Source organism: Myotis nattereri, assembly GCF_964212035.1.
Source record: "Myotis nattereri genome assembly, chromosome: 21".
In the NCBI taxonomy this organism is placed as follows: domain Eukaryota; kingdom Metazoa; phylum Chordata; class Mammalia; order Chiroptera; family Vespertilionidae; genus Myotis; species Myotis nattereri.
The window spans coordinates 15829098-15844992 of NC_138097.1; the positions used below are offsets into that span (position 1 = coordinate 15829098).

General features: G+C 59.0%; 1 protein-coding gene across 4 annotated transcripts in view; it reads right to left on the reverse strand.

Moving 5' to 3' along the window:
• Nucleotides 1–15895, reverse strand: part of NTRK3 (neurotrophic receptor tyrosine kinase 3) — a 212523-nt gene that overhangs the window by 134579 nt on the left and 62049 nt on the right. For all 4 annotated transcript variants that reach the window (XM_081114823.1, XM_081114822.1, XM_081114821.1 and 1 more), the window contains exons 10-12: nucleotides 12042–12065; nucleotides 10702–10766; nucleotides 9488–9590 (exon numbers count right to left, since the gene is read on the reverse strand). In XM_081114823.1, the coding sequence (XP_080970949.1) occupies nucleotides 9488–9590; nucleotides 10702–10766; nucleotides 12042–12065 (192 nt within the window). The remainder of the gene's footprint in view (nucleotides 1–9487; nucleotides 9591–10701; nucleotides 10767–12041; nucleotides 12066–15895) is intronic.

The following is a 15895-nucleotide window of genomic DNA, read 5'->3' on the forward strand; positions in this document are numbered from 1 at the left end:
TACTGCAATAATGAAATGGTGAGAAGTAATCTATTCTTCATCATCCCTTTATTTCACGTCCCATTGTTTAAAAATCTGATTTCCATAGGCTTGTTTTGATGGAAATTATATTCTACATGACATCGTCAAAGAGCCATCTTTCCTTGTCCAGCTGGATGTATTTGCAATGTTTTTGTTAAATGGTAAACAATTAGGAAATGATATTAGTAAAAACATGTGAAGTATGAAGACCTGTGGCACAATGAACACGGGGGTCCCGCCACCTGCTCTAAGGAAGAGCAGCACAACACCCTGGGTGTCCCAGCGGCCGGGCCGACTGCCTGTCCCCCACTCTCTCCAGAGAGCACCCCATCCTGAATTTTGGGTTTGCTACTCCCTTGTATTTCTGTACTTTTCCCTCTGTGTTTGCATCCTTAAACCACACTGCAAGCGCTTGAACTTTGTATTATTGGAATCATATTGAAATCTGTTTGTTTTTTTAACTTAAATGTTACTTCTCTGACATTTATGTCATTGCGTATGCCTGAAATTAATTCATTATTGCCAAAGTGTAGCGTCCTGTTGTCTCAATAGATAAACATTTGCTTTCTGCTGGTGTTATTGTTCATGAATAAATATGAATTTCCAGGAGAAGAGAAAGGCATGGGGGAATGTTGGTGACATATGAGGAGGAAAGAGTGGTTTACAAATCTAGCGGGTCACCTTGACCGCAGGGCTCCCTGGAGGAATTAGAGAAAGATGCTCCCCACCCCCCTCGACTCCATCGCCAGCCCCAACTCCCTGCCCTGGAGCAGGCACCACCTGCACGCCTGGACCAGCAGCCCTAAGGGCTAGTGTGGTCCCTTCTAACGCACACGTCAGCTCATGTCCCTCCCCCACCTCACCTCCCCCGCTCACACCCTTCACAGGCTGCCAGAGACTCTACAGCAGCCTGGGAGGCCCTGATGTCATCTTCTACCCCGCCACCCGCCCTCCCCTCCAGCCACACTGTCTTCCTTGCTGCTCTTTGAATCTCCCGGACACTCCACCTCAGGGCCTTTGCACTGGCAGATCCCTCTGCAGGAATGCTCTCCCCAGATAGCATGGCCCCCGACCTCTCCTCTGTCTGGTGGGGGAAAGTGGTTTCCAAGACAACTTGGAAATGTTCCTCCTCGCACCCGCCCCTCTGGGAGCCTGGAGCGAGGTCGTGGTGCACTAGGCACCTGACCAAGGGTCTCACACCTTTAAAAAAAAAACACCCGCCAACCCCCATCGCCGAGGGCTCCTATTTCTAAATACGGTCTCCATGCCTCCTCCGTGATCTGTGACCCAGAGCACAGCCAGGGCTGCTCTCTCCCGTGACATGGGCCGTGGCTCTGCAAGGGAGACCGCGGCACATCAGGAACTGGTTTGACTTCCCGCAGCTCATCCTGACCAGAGAGAGGGCCAGGTGTCTTATTAAATGGCTGCCTAGAAGGGGACCCTGGGAAGACCAGCATGCCTGCTGGGAATCAGACAGACGAGCGGTCTTAAAGCTGGGGAGGGACAGCAGGCATGGCCATGTATGTGAGTCCTCATCACGGCGGTGGGGAACCAACGCGCCGGGTCCCGGCCAACAGCGCCGAGATCAGCGAGTGACGTCTGCCTTGCGCACGAGGGGCACACAGAGCTGACCCATATCTGTGAACCGGGGGGGCAGGTAAGCTCCTGGGTCATGGCTCTTGGACTCTATCTCCGGGGCTCACCTGCCAAATACGTATCCCCACAAAGTTCCCAGGTGAGCCAACTAAACGCCACCCCCCCTGTCCTGCTCAGGAGGACAGTCAGAATGCGAGTGAGCGAGAGCGCATAGATCCGACCCAGTTTATTTCTTTACTGCAAATCTGCAAAAGCCAGCACCTCACAATGGATCACAGGCGATGACCAGGCAAGTGGGAGTCCAGCTCTAAGCCACCCCCTGCCTCGCCCAGATACAGCCACGCCCACTCGCGGCCACGCCCACTCACAGTGCCCCGCCCACTCACATGCCCCGCCCAGAACCACAGTCCAGGGCAGCATCCCCTGGCCCGGCCAGTTCCCGAGGGGGAAGGGACACGGGGATGCGGGGAGAGGGCTCCGTGAGTCGCCTTCCTCCTGAGCAGCGGCACCTGCATCAAGCATCTCAGTTTGTTACACCAAACCCACATCCTGTTACATGCAGACACCTGGGAAGGCCAGATGGAAAAGAAACCCGGGAGACAGGGAGGAGGCCAAGCGGGGGGGGGGGGGGGGGGGGGGGACGCTGAGCCCGTCCCCCGTGGGCAGAACCAAGACCCCGCGAGCACAGGGAGCCATCACCCCCGTGTGACAACAGCGCCCAGTGACGCTCTGACGACAAACGAGGGAGAGAGACGCACAGAGAAGCTGGGCCCAGGGCGCCCGGAGCCGCGGGACCTGGGCCTGAGGCGGCAGCTCCGATCCCTCCACCTCCATGGCGGCCGCCCTCTCCTGGGCCTGGGCCTACCTGCAGGGTCCCCTCAGCGGTCCCGCCGCACGGCCCGGAGCCTCAGGCCTCGGAGCACAGGGAGCAGGTGGAGTCACCGCCTGTCAGGCTGGTGTCCAAGCGCCCAGAGCGCATGCTCGGCTCCTGTGTCAGGCGCGTGCCCAGGCGCCCAGAGCGTATGCTCGGCTTCTCCTCTCAGGCTGGTGCCCAGGCGCCCAGAGCGCATGCTCGGCTTCTCCTCTCAGGCTGGTGCCCAGGCGCCCAGAGCGCATGCTCGGCTTCTCTCAGGCTGGTGCCCAGGCGCCCAGAGCGCATGCTCGGCTCCTGTGTCAGGCACGTGTCCAGGCGCCCAGAGCGCATGCTCGGCTCCTCCTCTCAGGCTGGTGCCCAGGCGCCCAGAGCGCATGCTCGGCTCCTCCTCTCAGGCACGTGCCCAGGCGCCCAGAGCGCATGCTCGGCTCCTGTGTCAGGCTGGTGCCCAGGATGCTGACCTCGGTTGCACGTGGGAATGTCCACACCTGCTGCATGCGCTTCCTCCCAGCGCAGACATGGGCAGGGTGCAGCTTTCATGTGAAAGATAGTTCTCAGCCTCGTTCTGCGATCATTCCAGCGTCTCTAATGAAGATGAGCATTTCCTCACAGCAAGCTCTGTCTTCCTCCTGCAATCCGACAGTGTGTCTTCATAATGTTTGGTCACCTGTTCCCTCCTCCAGTCTTTCATGAGGATGAAGAGGGCAGCTGCTGGCTGCTTCCCGCTCCGCCATCAGCCATGTTTGACGTCTGCTGAGCTGCCCGACCGCCTCGCGCCCTCTTCCCCGCCCTTTGTACTGTGTGTATGTGGGCGTCTCTGCCCGCTTCCTGGCTGACTGTCCTCTCCGGGCCCTCCCTGCGGTCTGAGCTCTGCATCTCGCCGTGTCTCATCCTTCCTCCGGCCGGCTCTGTGCAGGGAGCTCAAGCGAACTGCTCGCTGCCATTGGCAGGGGCACGGGCAGGGGACCAGTGGACCCACCAGAAGAAGCGAAGAGGCCAGAACCAAGGGCCGATTCTCTACTCACCTACCCTTGCGTGTTTAGAACACGGAGCTGCACCCCCTCTGCCTCTGCAAATCGGGCTGCCATTCAGCCTAGTGGGACCCCACAACCTCCCTCGCCCGGGTGGCGAGCCTCCCACGCTCCAGGCCCGGGACTCCCCATGGACTGACGTCTCAACAGACTTCAGCCAAGAGAAGGCTGTGCAGGGCTCCCCTCACTTCAACTTCATTCATCTTCCCAAGTGACTAGGAAGGACGATCATAAATAATTCAAACCGAACTGCACTCAGGGAGAGAGAAAGTGCATCCGGGCGAGCAATGGGCGTGATCGTCATCGCGGCTCCCAGAGTATTCTTGGCACTGGCACGTCCAGGCCACTGCCCTGGACCTCACGGGGGCAGCGAGCACTGGCCTGGCTTCCATGCTTAATGCCCCCAAAACGTCCATACAGAATGAGGGCAACATCCCAGGAGGGGCCACTGACAGAGCCACACCACCCGAGAGGCAGAGGGCTGGCCGGAGAGAGGCCTCAGGAATACGGTGGCCCCGTCAGGTGGCTCGTGGGGGAGCAGGGAGAGCGGGCGCTGCCCCAGGCCACCCTTCACACGGGCGGGGGGGGGAGCCCCCCGCAGGAGAACCAGTCCCTCCTGAGTCCTCGCTGATACCCTTCCCGCCCGCCCTGATAAGCTGCTGCTCTTTGGTCTGATTTAACTTTCTTTAGAACGAGAGCAGGGCTGCATCCTTTCCTGCTGCTTCCTGTAGAGGCTGAATGAAAATAACTTTTATCAAGTTCTTGAAGTTCATCAAAAGGAAGGGATCTCACGAGTGGAAACACACACACACACACACACGCACACACACACGGTGGTCACTTTCTGAGCACGGACCACATGGGCGTCGCTGCCCTGCGTGTTTTCGTATCTAATCTGCAAAGGCGGACGACTGAGGTTCAGGGAGTCTAAGTGACTCGCCCAAGACCCAGAGAAAGTGTCAGGCCTCCAGCTCCAGCCTCCGCCCAGGGCCTGTGCCCACAGCCACGGCTTCCCGAGGCCCCGCCCCCTCCGGCGTGTGCTGCTGGGTGTGTGCGTGGGATTGAGGGTTCTGCTGCCATTACACATTTCATCTGCGGCCCTCGCAGCTTCCACGCTGGTTTCTGCTCAGTGAGGAGCTCCTCCCTCAAGGCCTTTGAAACGGCCCACGGCGGGCGATCTGTAATTGCCCACGGAGGCGGTGGCTGCGGCCGCTGCCGGCGGAAACAGCTTCGCTTGGCTCCTGCCCAGCCTCTCTACCTGCGGCCCCCAGAACAAAGCCGGGCAACACGCGCGCAGTGGGAGCTGCGGGGAGCCCGGCCGCGGAGCCAGCACGGCCATGTCCTCCTCACACTCATTCACATTTCATCAATGCGCCTTCTGCCCCTTTGCCACGTACCCTCTGGGCAAAGGAATTAACTTCTGAATTAACCAAACGAAATGGTATCTTACACAAGCGACGTGAAAAGCAGAAGGCAAGCAAGCCAGGAAAATGAGCTTTGCAGAGTAATGGAAACGCTACGGAGCTGGTCTAGTGAATGAGATAGAGAAATAGTAACTGGAAAAAAACAGGGCAGATGACTGGATTGCTCAAGACCATTGTCACTTAAATATATGTGCAGACTGTGTGTGTGACCAGACACTTAGGACGTACAGTTACAGAGGTCTGTGTGCACACATTCACGTTCAATCCTTGCACGCACATGCATTACTGATTATACTAAAGGAGTGATTGCTGAGTAACAGAATTACCACTGATTTTCTTTCGGCATTTTCTAGATTGTCTATGATGGAGATGCGAGCTTTCCTGGGGCTACCATGTGACTGGGACCCCAGTTTCAAGAGCCCTTTTCCATCCAGAAGGACTCCAGAGACGATGCCCCACCCACTGGGACTCTGTGCACAAGCTCCCCAACCCAACAGCGTGCCTGGGAGTTCACGGCAATAAAAACCGAAACATCAACAATGCGCCCATTCCTGGCCAGCAACCGCTCCTCCCTCAGCCACAGGGAGCCTCTACGAGGCACTCAACCTCTCAGTTAAGCAAACAGCACAACCTTCTGCGCAGGGGAGGACAGGTGGCGGGTGGCTGGCCAGGGCCCAGCAGCAGCAGGCAGCTGGTCATTAACACCGCAGGACGGGAGTGGCGGCCAGCCCCCACACAGAGGGCGGGAAAAGCGGGTGCAGAGTCACCTCGCGGGAGGAGTGTGCTGCAGGGGGGAGAGAAGGGGCGGAAACAGGGGAGAGAGTGCCCTGGCCTCGCCCTGGTCTCCTGGTTCTTCATCCTTAAGCCAGCCGAGGCCGGACGTTAAGCGAGACAGCGACAATAATTGGTGTCTCTCAAGTTCATGGTGAAAGTCAAATGAGAACATGCAGATAAAGGGCCCAGCACAGGGCCTGGCACACACGGGGGTCCCAGTCAATGAGAGTGCTCCCTCCCATCTCCTTACACCCCAAAGGGGCTGTGCTCTGCCAGAGAGAGGCAGGGAGGCCACAACTCGGGTCACAACCATGGCTGCCCCCCGACATCACCTGGGCAGCTTTAAAATGGTCAGCTGAGATCTTTTTTTAAAAAACTGATTTTCTGAGAGAGAGGAAGGGAGAGGAAGAGAGAAAGAGAAACATCAATGATGAGAGAGAACCACTGATCAGCTGCCTCCTGCACACCCCGCACTGGGGATCGAGCCCGCAGCCCAGGCGTGTGCCTTGACTCGGCGTTGAACCATGACTTCCTGGATCCTGGGTCGACGCTCAACCACTGGGCCACACTGGCCTCGCACACCTGGGCGGCTTTAGAAACGACCGAGATTCTGACCTCACTGGTCAGGGGAGCGGCCGGCCGCTGCAGCCCGCAGCCACGACGGGCCTGTGCATTGCTCACGGCTGTATGAGTGGAGCCAAAGCCATCGTCACTGCTCCCCTCGCACAGTCACTGAATGATTACTACATGGCCAGGGATAGAGCTAATTGCTTTATATACATAATTTCATTTAATTCTCATAAAACCCTGCCTGGTAAGGATTATCCCTCTCATTTGTCAGCGAGGATAGTTAATGAGTCACAGGAGCACCACGGCTCCCAGGCAGCCGACCCGGGATCCGACCCCAGGCCTGTCTGACCCTGACGGTGGCGGCACCAGGGGCGAGAGCTGGGGAGGAAGCCTCGGTGCCAGGGCAGGAAGGTGCATGTGGGTGAGGCTCTAAAGGCCAGTGAGAGAGCCGCCTCCCACCCTGGCGCCAAGGCAGGCCTGCGCGGGGGCGTGAAGACTGCGCTGAGAGGGACCTGGGAACTCATGAGGCTGGGGGGTGGGGACCCTCTGAGGTAGTCTGAGCAAAGGCCCTGGGGTCTTGGGGAGCACTGAGCAGTGACTGGAGAAGCAGAAGGAAGAATGGACTTAGTGCAGGAAGTCAGGAATGCCAGGTCCTTTACCAGGTTCACTGCTGCTTGGCACTGCCCTTGACCCCTGACCCCACCGGGCAAAAGAAGCTCTCATCAATGGCCAGCCGTGCCCTCCCTCGCCAGGGCCCAGGGCCCCTTTCGATGAGTAGCCTCCATCCACATCCTCACTATTTCCCCGGCACCGATCCCTTGCTCTGTGCCCCTGGCTGTGGACACATGATATTCCCCTCCAGCCCTGGATGCCCAGTACCCCCTCCCAGCCCCTCCCCCGCCCCCCATGCAGCTGGAAGGAGCCCTGAGCCCCATGTTCCAAGGTTAGGAGACGGGGCGGAATGCCTCCTTCCCACGCCCCATGCTTCCCTTCAACCGGGCAGCTAACCAGAGGGATAACGAGACATCCGCGCGGGCAGCAGCCCCTGAGATGTGTTGGCAGCGCCAGCCCCTCCAAATCAAGACGCTGGCACGGCTCTCCCAGCCACTCAGAGGGCAGTTACCATCTGTTTATGGAAAAACTGGTAATAACCCCCAATCACAATCAAATCGGCAACCACTCTGCTGTAAGTGCCTATTAACTGGTGTGACTCCCGGGGGGCGCTCCTGGAGAGCCCATCGGAGGCCCGGCGCCCCTCCAACCACGGGGAGGACGGGGAGCGCTCGCCCATGGAGCACCGACGGCCTTTTACCGAAGCCCGACCAGCAGCTCCTGACGCGCTGCCCTCCCCACCTTCCAGCGTCCGCTGCCTTGCCATGCGGTCCCCCGCATTTCCCGGAAGAAATGCAGGACGTCCTCTGAGCCTGGGAAGCAAGACTCCTCCATCAGCGCCCGTCCTCCTCCGGACCAGGTGTGCCCCAGCTTGAGGAACGGGGACTAATAGGAGGCATGTGTATTGTCTGTGCGGCGGCATTCAGAGGTGATTAGACAACGCAAGAGGCACCCTGGTGCTCTAAGCCGTCCGACATGGGGCCACGTTGTTCCAGACACTGGGACAATTTATAGGAAAAATCCGTTCTCCGTGCTGCCCAGGCTGTGGCAGGGTCTCAGCTGGTGGTGCTCCCCCTTGGGGGAGGCCCGATGTTTCCTGGGGTGGAGGAGGGAGACCGAGGAAGGTACCCCACGGAGGAAGCCTCACACACGCAATAGCGCCAGTCCCAAAGCCCGGAGCCCGCGGATCATGCTGAGACCGAGGGCTGGGAGCGCGCTCAGTGGCCATCCACCTCCTAACCCTGTGAAACCCTGTTTGGCAGATAAAACATCTGCAGTCAAGGTGCCCACGGGGGTCTGGTCGTGCTGAAGTCAAACGGCAGCAGGCCAGACGTCTGTCCCTTCTTTATCATTTGCCAGCACACGTTTCTCTTGGTCAAAATATTTCATCTGATCGGGGAAACCTGGCTGGCCGGGCGGCCATTTGCTGAGCTTAGTCAGGGGCAGGAAGCGAGCGCAGAGGCCCCGACTTCTGGGAGGCCGGGCGGCGCCCCGAGTTCCCTGCCTTCCTGTGTTTCTGGGGGCGTCTCTTGCTACACAGCAGTGTTCTGGGCTCTTAGGGGAGTCAGCAAACCTTTTGAGAATATGAGGAAAGCTACGAACCAGTCCCTTCCAACCTCCCGCTCCGCCCACTGGGTATGAACACGCAAGCATTCGCATGTGAGTCCCGGGACCACTGTCCCCATGAATCCCACGCACACACCTGCCGTCAGTCCCACAGCCCAAGGCCAGGACCGCCCACCTCCTCACAGACACCAGATACGTGCAGATGCATCTCTCTGGCTCCCACGATCTCCCCAGAAGACCCCAACCTGAACCCCAGCTGGGCCCCCCCAATGGCTCCTGGAACCTCCCATCAGCCACCCTGCCCATCTCCCATCTAACATCAGCCATAAAGGAAACCTGGCTTGGAGTGTCGCTTGAAAGTCAAGTTTCTGCAGTTCAAGGGCCCAGCCTCCTTTGAGCCATTGGGTCAGATCCACCCCTGGGGCCGAGGGACCCGGCAGATGCACGCTAATTCACCATGTTAACCCCTTCGTGCCACGCCCCCACCCAAGCCTCGGCATAGAGCCACATCCTCGCCCACCCCCTTGCGGTGACAGGGTCGAGTGCGTGGGTCTCAGAAGCTGGCCAGCATGGAGGCAGTCAGGTGACTCATGGCACCCATCCTGGGACTCTGCACGGAGCCACCCTATATCTCACCCTGCTGGGACCTTCTCGCCACCACCCCATGCATGGGGGCAGCAAGGAAAGAACCAAGTTACTCAAACAAGGAGTCCATCTGCCTTCTGAGAATGTAAAGAAACAAGTCCTCTCATTGGCTCTCAAATGCAACTTCCCTCCCAAATCACCCTCATGCACCAGCCCAGCTGTCCCAGCAAAACCGGAGGCTCCCAGTTGGTCCCCACGATCCCAGCGCAGCGTTCAGTCCATCATGACCAGCACAGTAAAGGTGCAGGCGGGAGGAGGACCACTTCAGGGCATCGCAGAGGCTCTGCCTCCGAGAGCCAGGGAAGGGAAAACAGCATTGAAGAGAGCCCCGCCCCGCCCCCATGAGACCCTGGCCCACGCAAGGCCCACCTTACCCTTCATGCCAAATTTGGACCGTCGGCCGTACTTGTTGATCATGATGAAAAGAACCACCAGCAGCACGCAGGCAAAGGCGGCGAGCCCGACGGCGATGGACACCTGGGAGGGCAAAGCGTGGGACAGTTACTTTGTTGCAGGAGCCCGCAGGGAACTCTGCCACCCCCAGGAGCCCTTAGACCAGGGGTGGGGAACGTCCGGCCCGAGGGCCGTAGAAGGCCCCTGAGATCACGTGGCCTGGCCCTGCCAAGGCATTCGGGGTGCGTTCATTAAATGTTCGACCAAACAGCAGGCTGTGTTGATCATGTGTATGGCCCGGGAGTGATGTTGTAAACATCCAATGGCCCTTGGCAGGAAAAAGGCTCCCCTCCCCTGCTTCGGAGGAAGTAAATGATGAGGCCCTAACAGCATCCAGTTAACAAACCATCCACCCTGATCAGGGAAACCTCAGGGACTCAGGGTTCTGAGCCCCTGGCCTGGGGGCGGCCTCACAGATGCGCTCAGGGTTCTGAGCCCCTGGCCTGGGGGCGGCCTCACAGATGTGCTCAGGGTTCTGAGCCCCTGGCCTGGGGGCGGCCTCACAGATGTGCTCAGGGTTCTGAGCCCCTGGCCTGGGGGCGGCCTCACAGATGTGCTCAGGGTTCTGAGCCCCTGGCCTGGGGGCGGCCTCACAGATGTGCTCAGGGTTCTGAGCCCCTGGCCTGGGGGCGGCCTCACAGATGCGCTCAGAAGCCCCGCGAGGCCTCTGTCTCTGGTCTTGTCCTTTTGGTTAGCAAGCAAATTCTGCATATTTACATTGACGTTCTCTACAGATACTCTTATCCAGGGACTTCTGGGAGATCTGGACTCTTCCCCCTGAGAAATCTCAGGCTCTGGCAGTCGGGGGTGGGGCAGGGCTTGGACACCCACCAGGGAGCTGATGGGGTAACTTCGACTTCCTAGGAGGCTGCCCAGTGAGCAGCCCCTTCGAATCAGGCCCAGCCAGGCTCCTAGCAGCGCGGGGGTTTCCAGGGCTGGGAGCAGCTCCTCAAAGACTTCCTCAAACAATGAATTACTCTCGTCAAATAAGGGAGGGCTCGCGCCTGAAAGGAGGTCACTCGTCAGGGCTCTTTCTGCCGTACGTACGTCCTGGCTCTGAGGGAGGCGGTATCGGGAGCGTCCGCTGCTCGGATGAAATGTGAAAACAGCCCCTCCCAACCCGGAAGTCACTCACCCCAAAAGTGTCTTCCTCTGGCTTGTGGGTCACAGTGATAGGCGGTGTGGGGCTCACTTCATAGACTGCAAACCAAACGGAAAGGAGGAGGGTTAGCTTCCTGGCCGGGGGAGGCTCCGTGCCATCCCCACCGGCTCCCCATGCCCGGAGTCCATGCTGGACAGCCTGCCCTTGAGCCGGCTCTTACTGCCCGGCCTCCCCAGAGACCAAGGCCCCGCCTGGCTGCCCGGCTGTGACAGCCCAGGGGTGGCTCTGTGAGGAATGCGGGGCCTTCACCCCCCAACCCCCATTCTCCGAGCAAAGAATGGCACCTGGGCCATGTGGACCGTGAGCTGCTGCATAAAACAGCAACAACAAGAAGACAGTTCGGGAACCAGCCAGGGCCCGGATTCCCCACGTTCTGGTGGTGACGGTGGCTGTCACTGACTGTTCTTTGCTGCAGGCTCTCCCATCCCCCATCCCCCCTGCCCGTGGCTCCCTGACGCCCTTCATCTCCCCCTTTTCACCCTCAGTGAGACCAGGAGGCCGGGAGCCCCACACACAACCCACGACCCATCCCCCTATTGCAGATGGCACAGCACACTGGCCACTCAGGCTAAGAGCCAGTGCAGCTGACCAGCAGGGCTGGTGGGAACCGGGTGTGAGTTTCTCCTCCACCTGGAACCACCTCCTGGGCAGGAGAGGCCCCAACAGAGTCCCCGGAAGGCAAGTCCTCGAGGACTGAGGGCAAGGAAAGCATCTCTGACTGTGCTCAGCTCGGTGCCAGGCAGCACGGTGTCCTAGGCAGCCCTGTCTGCCGTCTTAGCCCCCTCCCGCGGGGAGCGAGGGAAAAGCCATGCTTCCCACAGCCCGTGAGCAGAGCACCAGGTCCTCTGGGGACTGCGTAGTCCTGGCCCCGATCACTTGTACCCTGAGCCTCATGGTCCCACGTGAGGACACACCAGGCCACAGGAGACCCTGTCCATCGCCACCCCACGCCAGGTGGGGCCCGGCCACGCTCTGGGCCCTGGAGCAGGTGGAAAACACTGACAGGTGGAGGGGCTCCAGGTTCAAGAACAGCTGAGATGGACAAAGTCTGTCTACGGGGCAGGTGTTTCCCGCCCCACCCCCTCCATCCAGGCGGGGAGACCCACACCAGGGTCAGGCCTAGGACCCGGCCCTGGGGACACTGAGGTGGGCTTGCAGCACATGTCCACTCTGCAGCCCCTTTCTCCGTTCACTCCCACGACGTGCCGGGCGGCCAGGGGTCTGGGGGCTGGGTGGCCCAGGGAAGAGGACCATTTGGATTCCACAGTTACCCAAAGGCTCAGAATGAATCAGAAAAGGCAGAGCGGACTTACTGGAGACAAAGTTATCCGTGCTCTCTGCAAAAGAGACAAACAGGCCGTTAAGCAGCGTCATAAACAGCCGAGCGGGTGCACTGTGATCTTACAGCCACGACCTCCCCACTCACCGTGACCCCACGTGACCCCAGCAGCTGGGAACGCAAGTCCTGGGCACGTGACCCCTGCCCCACGCTCCACTGCCTCCGGAGGAGGCTGGTCTTCCGAAGGCGGAAGAAATAAGCCACAGAGTTCCCGATTTCACGGGAAATGGCCCGGCCCGGCCCGGCTGGGGACCAAACTATGAGACGGGGAGTTAAATCTGAGACCATGTCCCCTCCTCCCTCCGGGACTGGCGTGCTGGGGACCTTGGTACACGAGAGCCCAGAGAAAGGCTGCCGCGTGGGCTTCCCTGAAAATGCCAGCTGTGACCTCAAGACAGCATTCCAAGCGGAACGCGGAGGTCATCCGCGCAGTCACTGTGACGTCCTCGGGAGCCTGCAGGGTCCCAGCCCCCGATGGCACTGCGTGACGCGCTGTTCAGCTGCAGCGGGGGCTCGCCTGGTGATAAAAGCTCGGCACCACTAGACGTCGGCTGTGAGCCAGGGGCTGTGCTAAACTCTTTCTGTCGCGTGCCACTCCGTCCTGACAACCCTCCTAGGAGGCAGGCGGGCTGATCCCCATTTAACAGGGAAGGAAACTGCCGAGAGAAATGAACTCACTATGGAATCTCACTCATCTGGAAACAGGACTCAGATCCGAGCCTGGGCCCGAGCAGAGGGTCTCGGAATCCAGCCTGAAACAGTCACCCTGGGGGTGCTCACCATCGATTCCCCAGTGAAAGGAGTGAGGGCCCCTGGGAGAAGCACATCATTTCAGGAAAAAGACAAGGCGTGCCTCGCACCTTCTGTGGCACTGGAAAGCGAGAAGAGCTGGGGAATTCATGGGGCACGGAGGAAGGACGGGGAGCCGCGAGGGGCGCGGAGGAAGGACGGGGAGCCGCGAGGGGCGCGGAGGAAGGACGGGGAGCCGCGAGGGGCGCGGAGGAAGGACGGGGAGCCGCGAGGGCGGTTCCCAGCGGTGAGCAGCATCATGATACCGGCAGCCACGGGTTGTCACACGCTGAGTCACACCGCCCCGGATTTATGTGTGGAGTCCTGACCCCCAGTGCATTAGACTATGACGATCTGAGACAGAGTCTTTAAAGAGATGATTAAGTGGAAATGAGGTCATCAGGTGGGCACTAATCCAATACGACTGGCGTCCCTATAAAAATGGGAGACTGGACACAGGCGCACAGAGGGAAGACCCTGGGAGGACACGGGGAGAAGGCGGCTGCCTGCAAGCCCAGGAGGGAGGCCTCAGGAAACCAGCCCTGCTGAAACCTTGACCTCCGACATCCAGCCTCCAGAATCATGAAGAAGTAAATTTCTGTTGTGTAAGTCCCCCCTTCCCCCCCGCCCCCCCCCCATCTCTGGTACCTTGTTAGGGCCGCCAGGGACAACGAATGCATGGGTTATAAGCCATAGGGCAAAATAAATATCCATGAGTCCAGACCAAGAGCAAATAAATAACTGAATCGACAAATGAGGAAGAAGAAAAAGCTCTTCCTTGCAGTAGAATTCCAGTTAGTAGATGCAGAGAGAAGGATGAGAATAGAAAAATCACCACTTGGCAAATCGCACAGTAGTCATTGCTTCAAGGCAGGGATCATCAATGAATGCTAAAATTAACGAGTGAAAGAGCAATGAGAAACAAGATATTTACAAACATCCCACATACGGTCCTTACTACAGACAAAGGGAAAGGGGTCATCTTGCCATGGAGAGACCTGGCCGACTCCACCCTGACCCAGTGATGCGGTCAGCATCACCAGCGATAAGACGGACAGACAGACAGACAGAGGGCGCAGCATCACGTCTGTGGTGTGCTTGCCAAAAACGCACCACTGTGCTCAGTCATGAGAACACATCGGGCGAACCCGAATGGTGAGACGGGCAGAGAGAAAACAGCCCATGAGCATTCTTCAAAAGTGCGCAGATGGTGCAAGACAGAGAAAGGCTGAGACGCTGGGCCGGATTTAAGGGTAACGTGGCAACTGAGTGCAACCTGCAGCCCTGGGTTGGACCCTGGGGAGGAAAAGACGGCTGTGGGACCACTGACAACCAAAGAACATGCGTGCATCCATGCACAGCCCATGGGCACAGACAGCAGTGAGCTGGAGATCTGGGGCGGGGGGGGGGGGGTTGCGTGGGCTAGAGGGGTCAATGGGGGGAAGGGGCTATGTAATACTTTCACCAATGAAGAATTTTTAAAAATATTTCACTGACGTCTGCAGATTCCATAGCAGAGCCGGGCCCTGGCCAACGCCCTGGATGGGAGCGCTGCACTGCGGTTAGACAAGATGCTAACAGTTGCGGAAGTGAGGTGAAGGGTAGAAGGAAGTTCTTTGTACTATTTTGTAAGTTTTGGGGGGAGGGGGAAAAGTTAAAGATCTTTTTAAAAAATTTTAAAAGAAACTCCCCCAGAGTTTTGGATTCAGGTCTGGGCTGTGCGGGTCTTGAGAATGTGCACGTCTACCCAGGCCCCGGCTACAGCGGCTTCCTCCTTGAGGGGTGAGCACTCCTTCCTCCATCCACCCACCCACCCCTCCATCCATCCTTCCGTCCCTGCACGGGGTCCCCCGTGCTCCGGCCTGGCTAACCCCTCCCTGTCACCAGGCTCTCCGTTAAGCTGCGCCAGCAAACGCCCTCTAACCCTGCGGAAAGCGCTGCTCTCTGCGCAGGCTCCTTCTGAGGGAGCCCTGCGTGCCGTATGCGCACTGTTCACAGGTTACTCGTCTGTTGTCATTCTGTGGGGCCTGGGGGAGGGCAACAGAGCTGAGTTCCAATTCCTGAGGGTGCCCTGCATGCCACCACCCTCTTCTAAACCACAGGTGACCAAAGGCCCGATATGGGGGGGGGGGCGGAGAAGAGGGGGGCAGCCTTGGCTCCAGAGCCGGAGAGGAGAGGTGCCAACAAACTCAGAGCCCCCACTGCTCTGCATGGAGCCTCCCGGGGACCGGGCACGTCCTCCCGTCATCACGGTGCATGCTCAGCTCCCTGCCTGGAGCCTGGGAGTGCTCATGTATCGCCAAGCACAAGCGCCTGGGGCTGGGGAGACCTCCTGGCGCCCCTCCGTGGGTCTCGGGCTCATGAACAGTCAGCAAAAGGGACCCCCACTGTCAGAGCTATTTCTCCCAAAACAGATTCCCTTTCAGATGCCTGGGGTGCTCTTTTTTAATGAATATATTTTTAATGATTTGAGAGAGGAAGAGAGAGGGAGAGAGAAACATCAATGGTGAGAGAGAATCACTGATCAGGTGCCTTCCGCATGCCCCTTATTGGCGATCGAGCCCGCAACCGGGGCATGTGCCCTGACTGGGAATAGGTCGTGACCTCCTGGCTCCTAGGTCGATGTTCAACCACTGAGCCACACCAGCCGGGCTCAGAACCCTGCTCTTAACGTCTGTGCTGACCTGCCGGGGAGCTGGGGGATTGGAGCGGGGGGAGGGGGGAGGATAACACACATGATCATTATGTCCCCACACCCTCGCGGCACCCACAGGCCTTTGTGCCCAGGGCTCGGCAGGGGTGAGCTCACCGCCCGGTCCCCTAGATAATTACTCTCCTGAACGCTTAGCCGCTCTGTCACTGGCATGACTGGCCCATCGTTTCCCTGTCACTGCCTCTCCATCATCCACCGCTTCCTCCAGGAGCATAAAACAAGCAAACCTTCGCACAGGGTGGCCCTGGTGGGGGAAAGGACTTCAGATGAGCTCCTCTGTGCCCCCTCCTCCCTCGCCTCGTGGGGACAGAGTCCACCAAATGCCC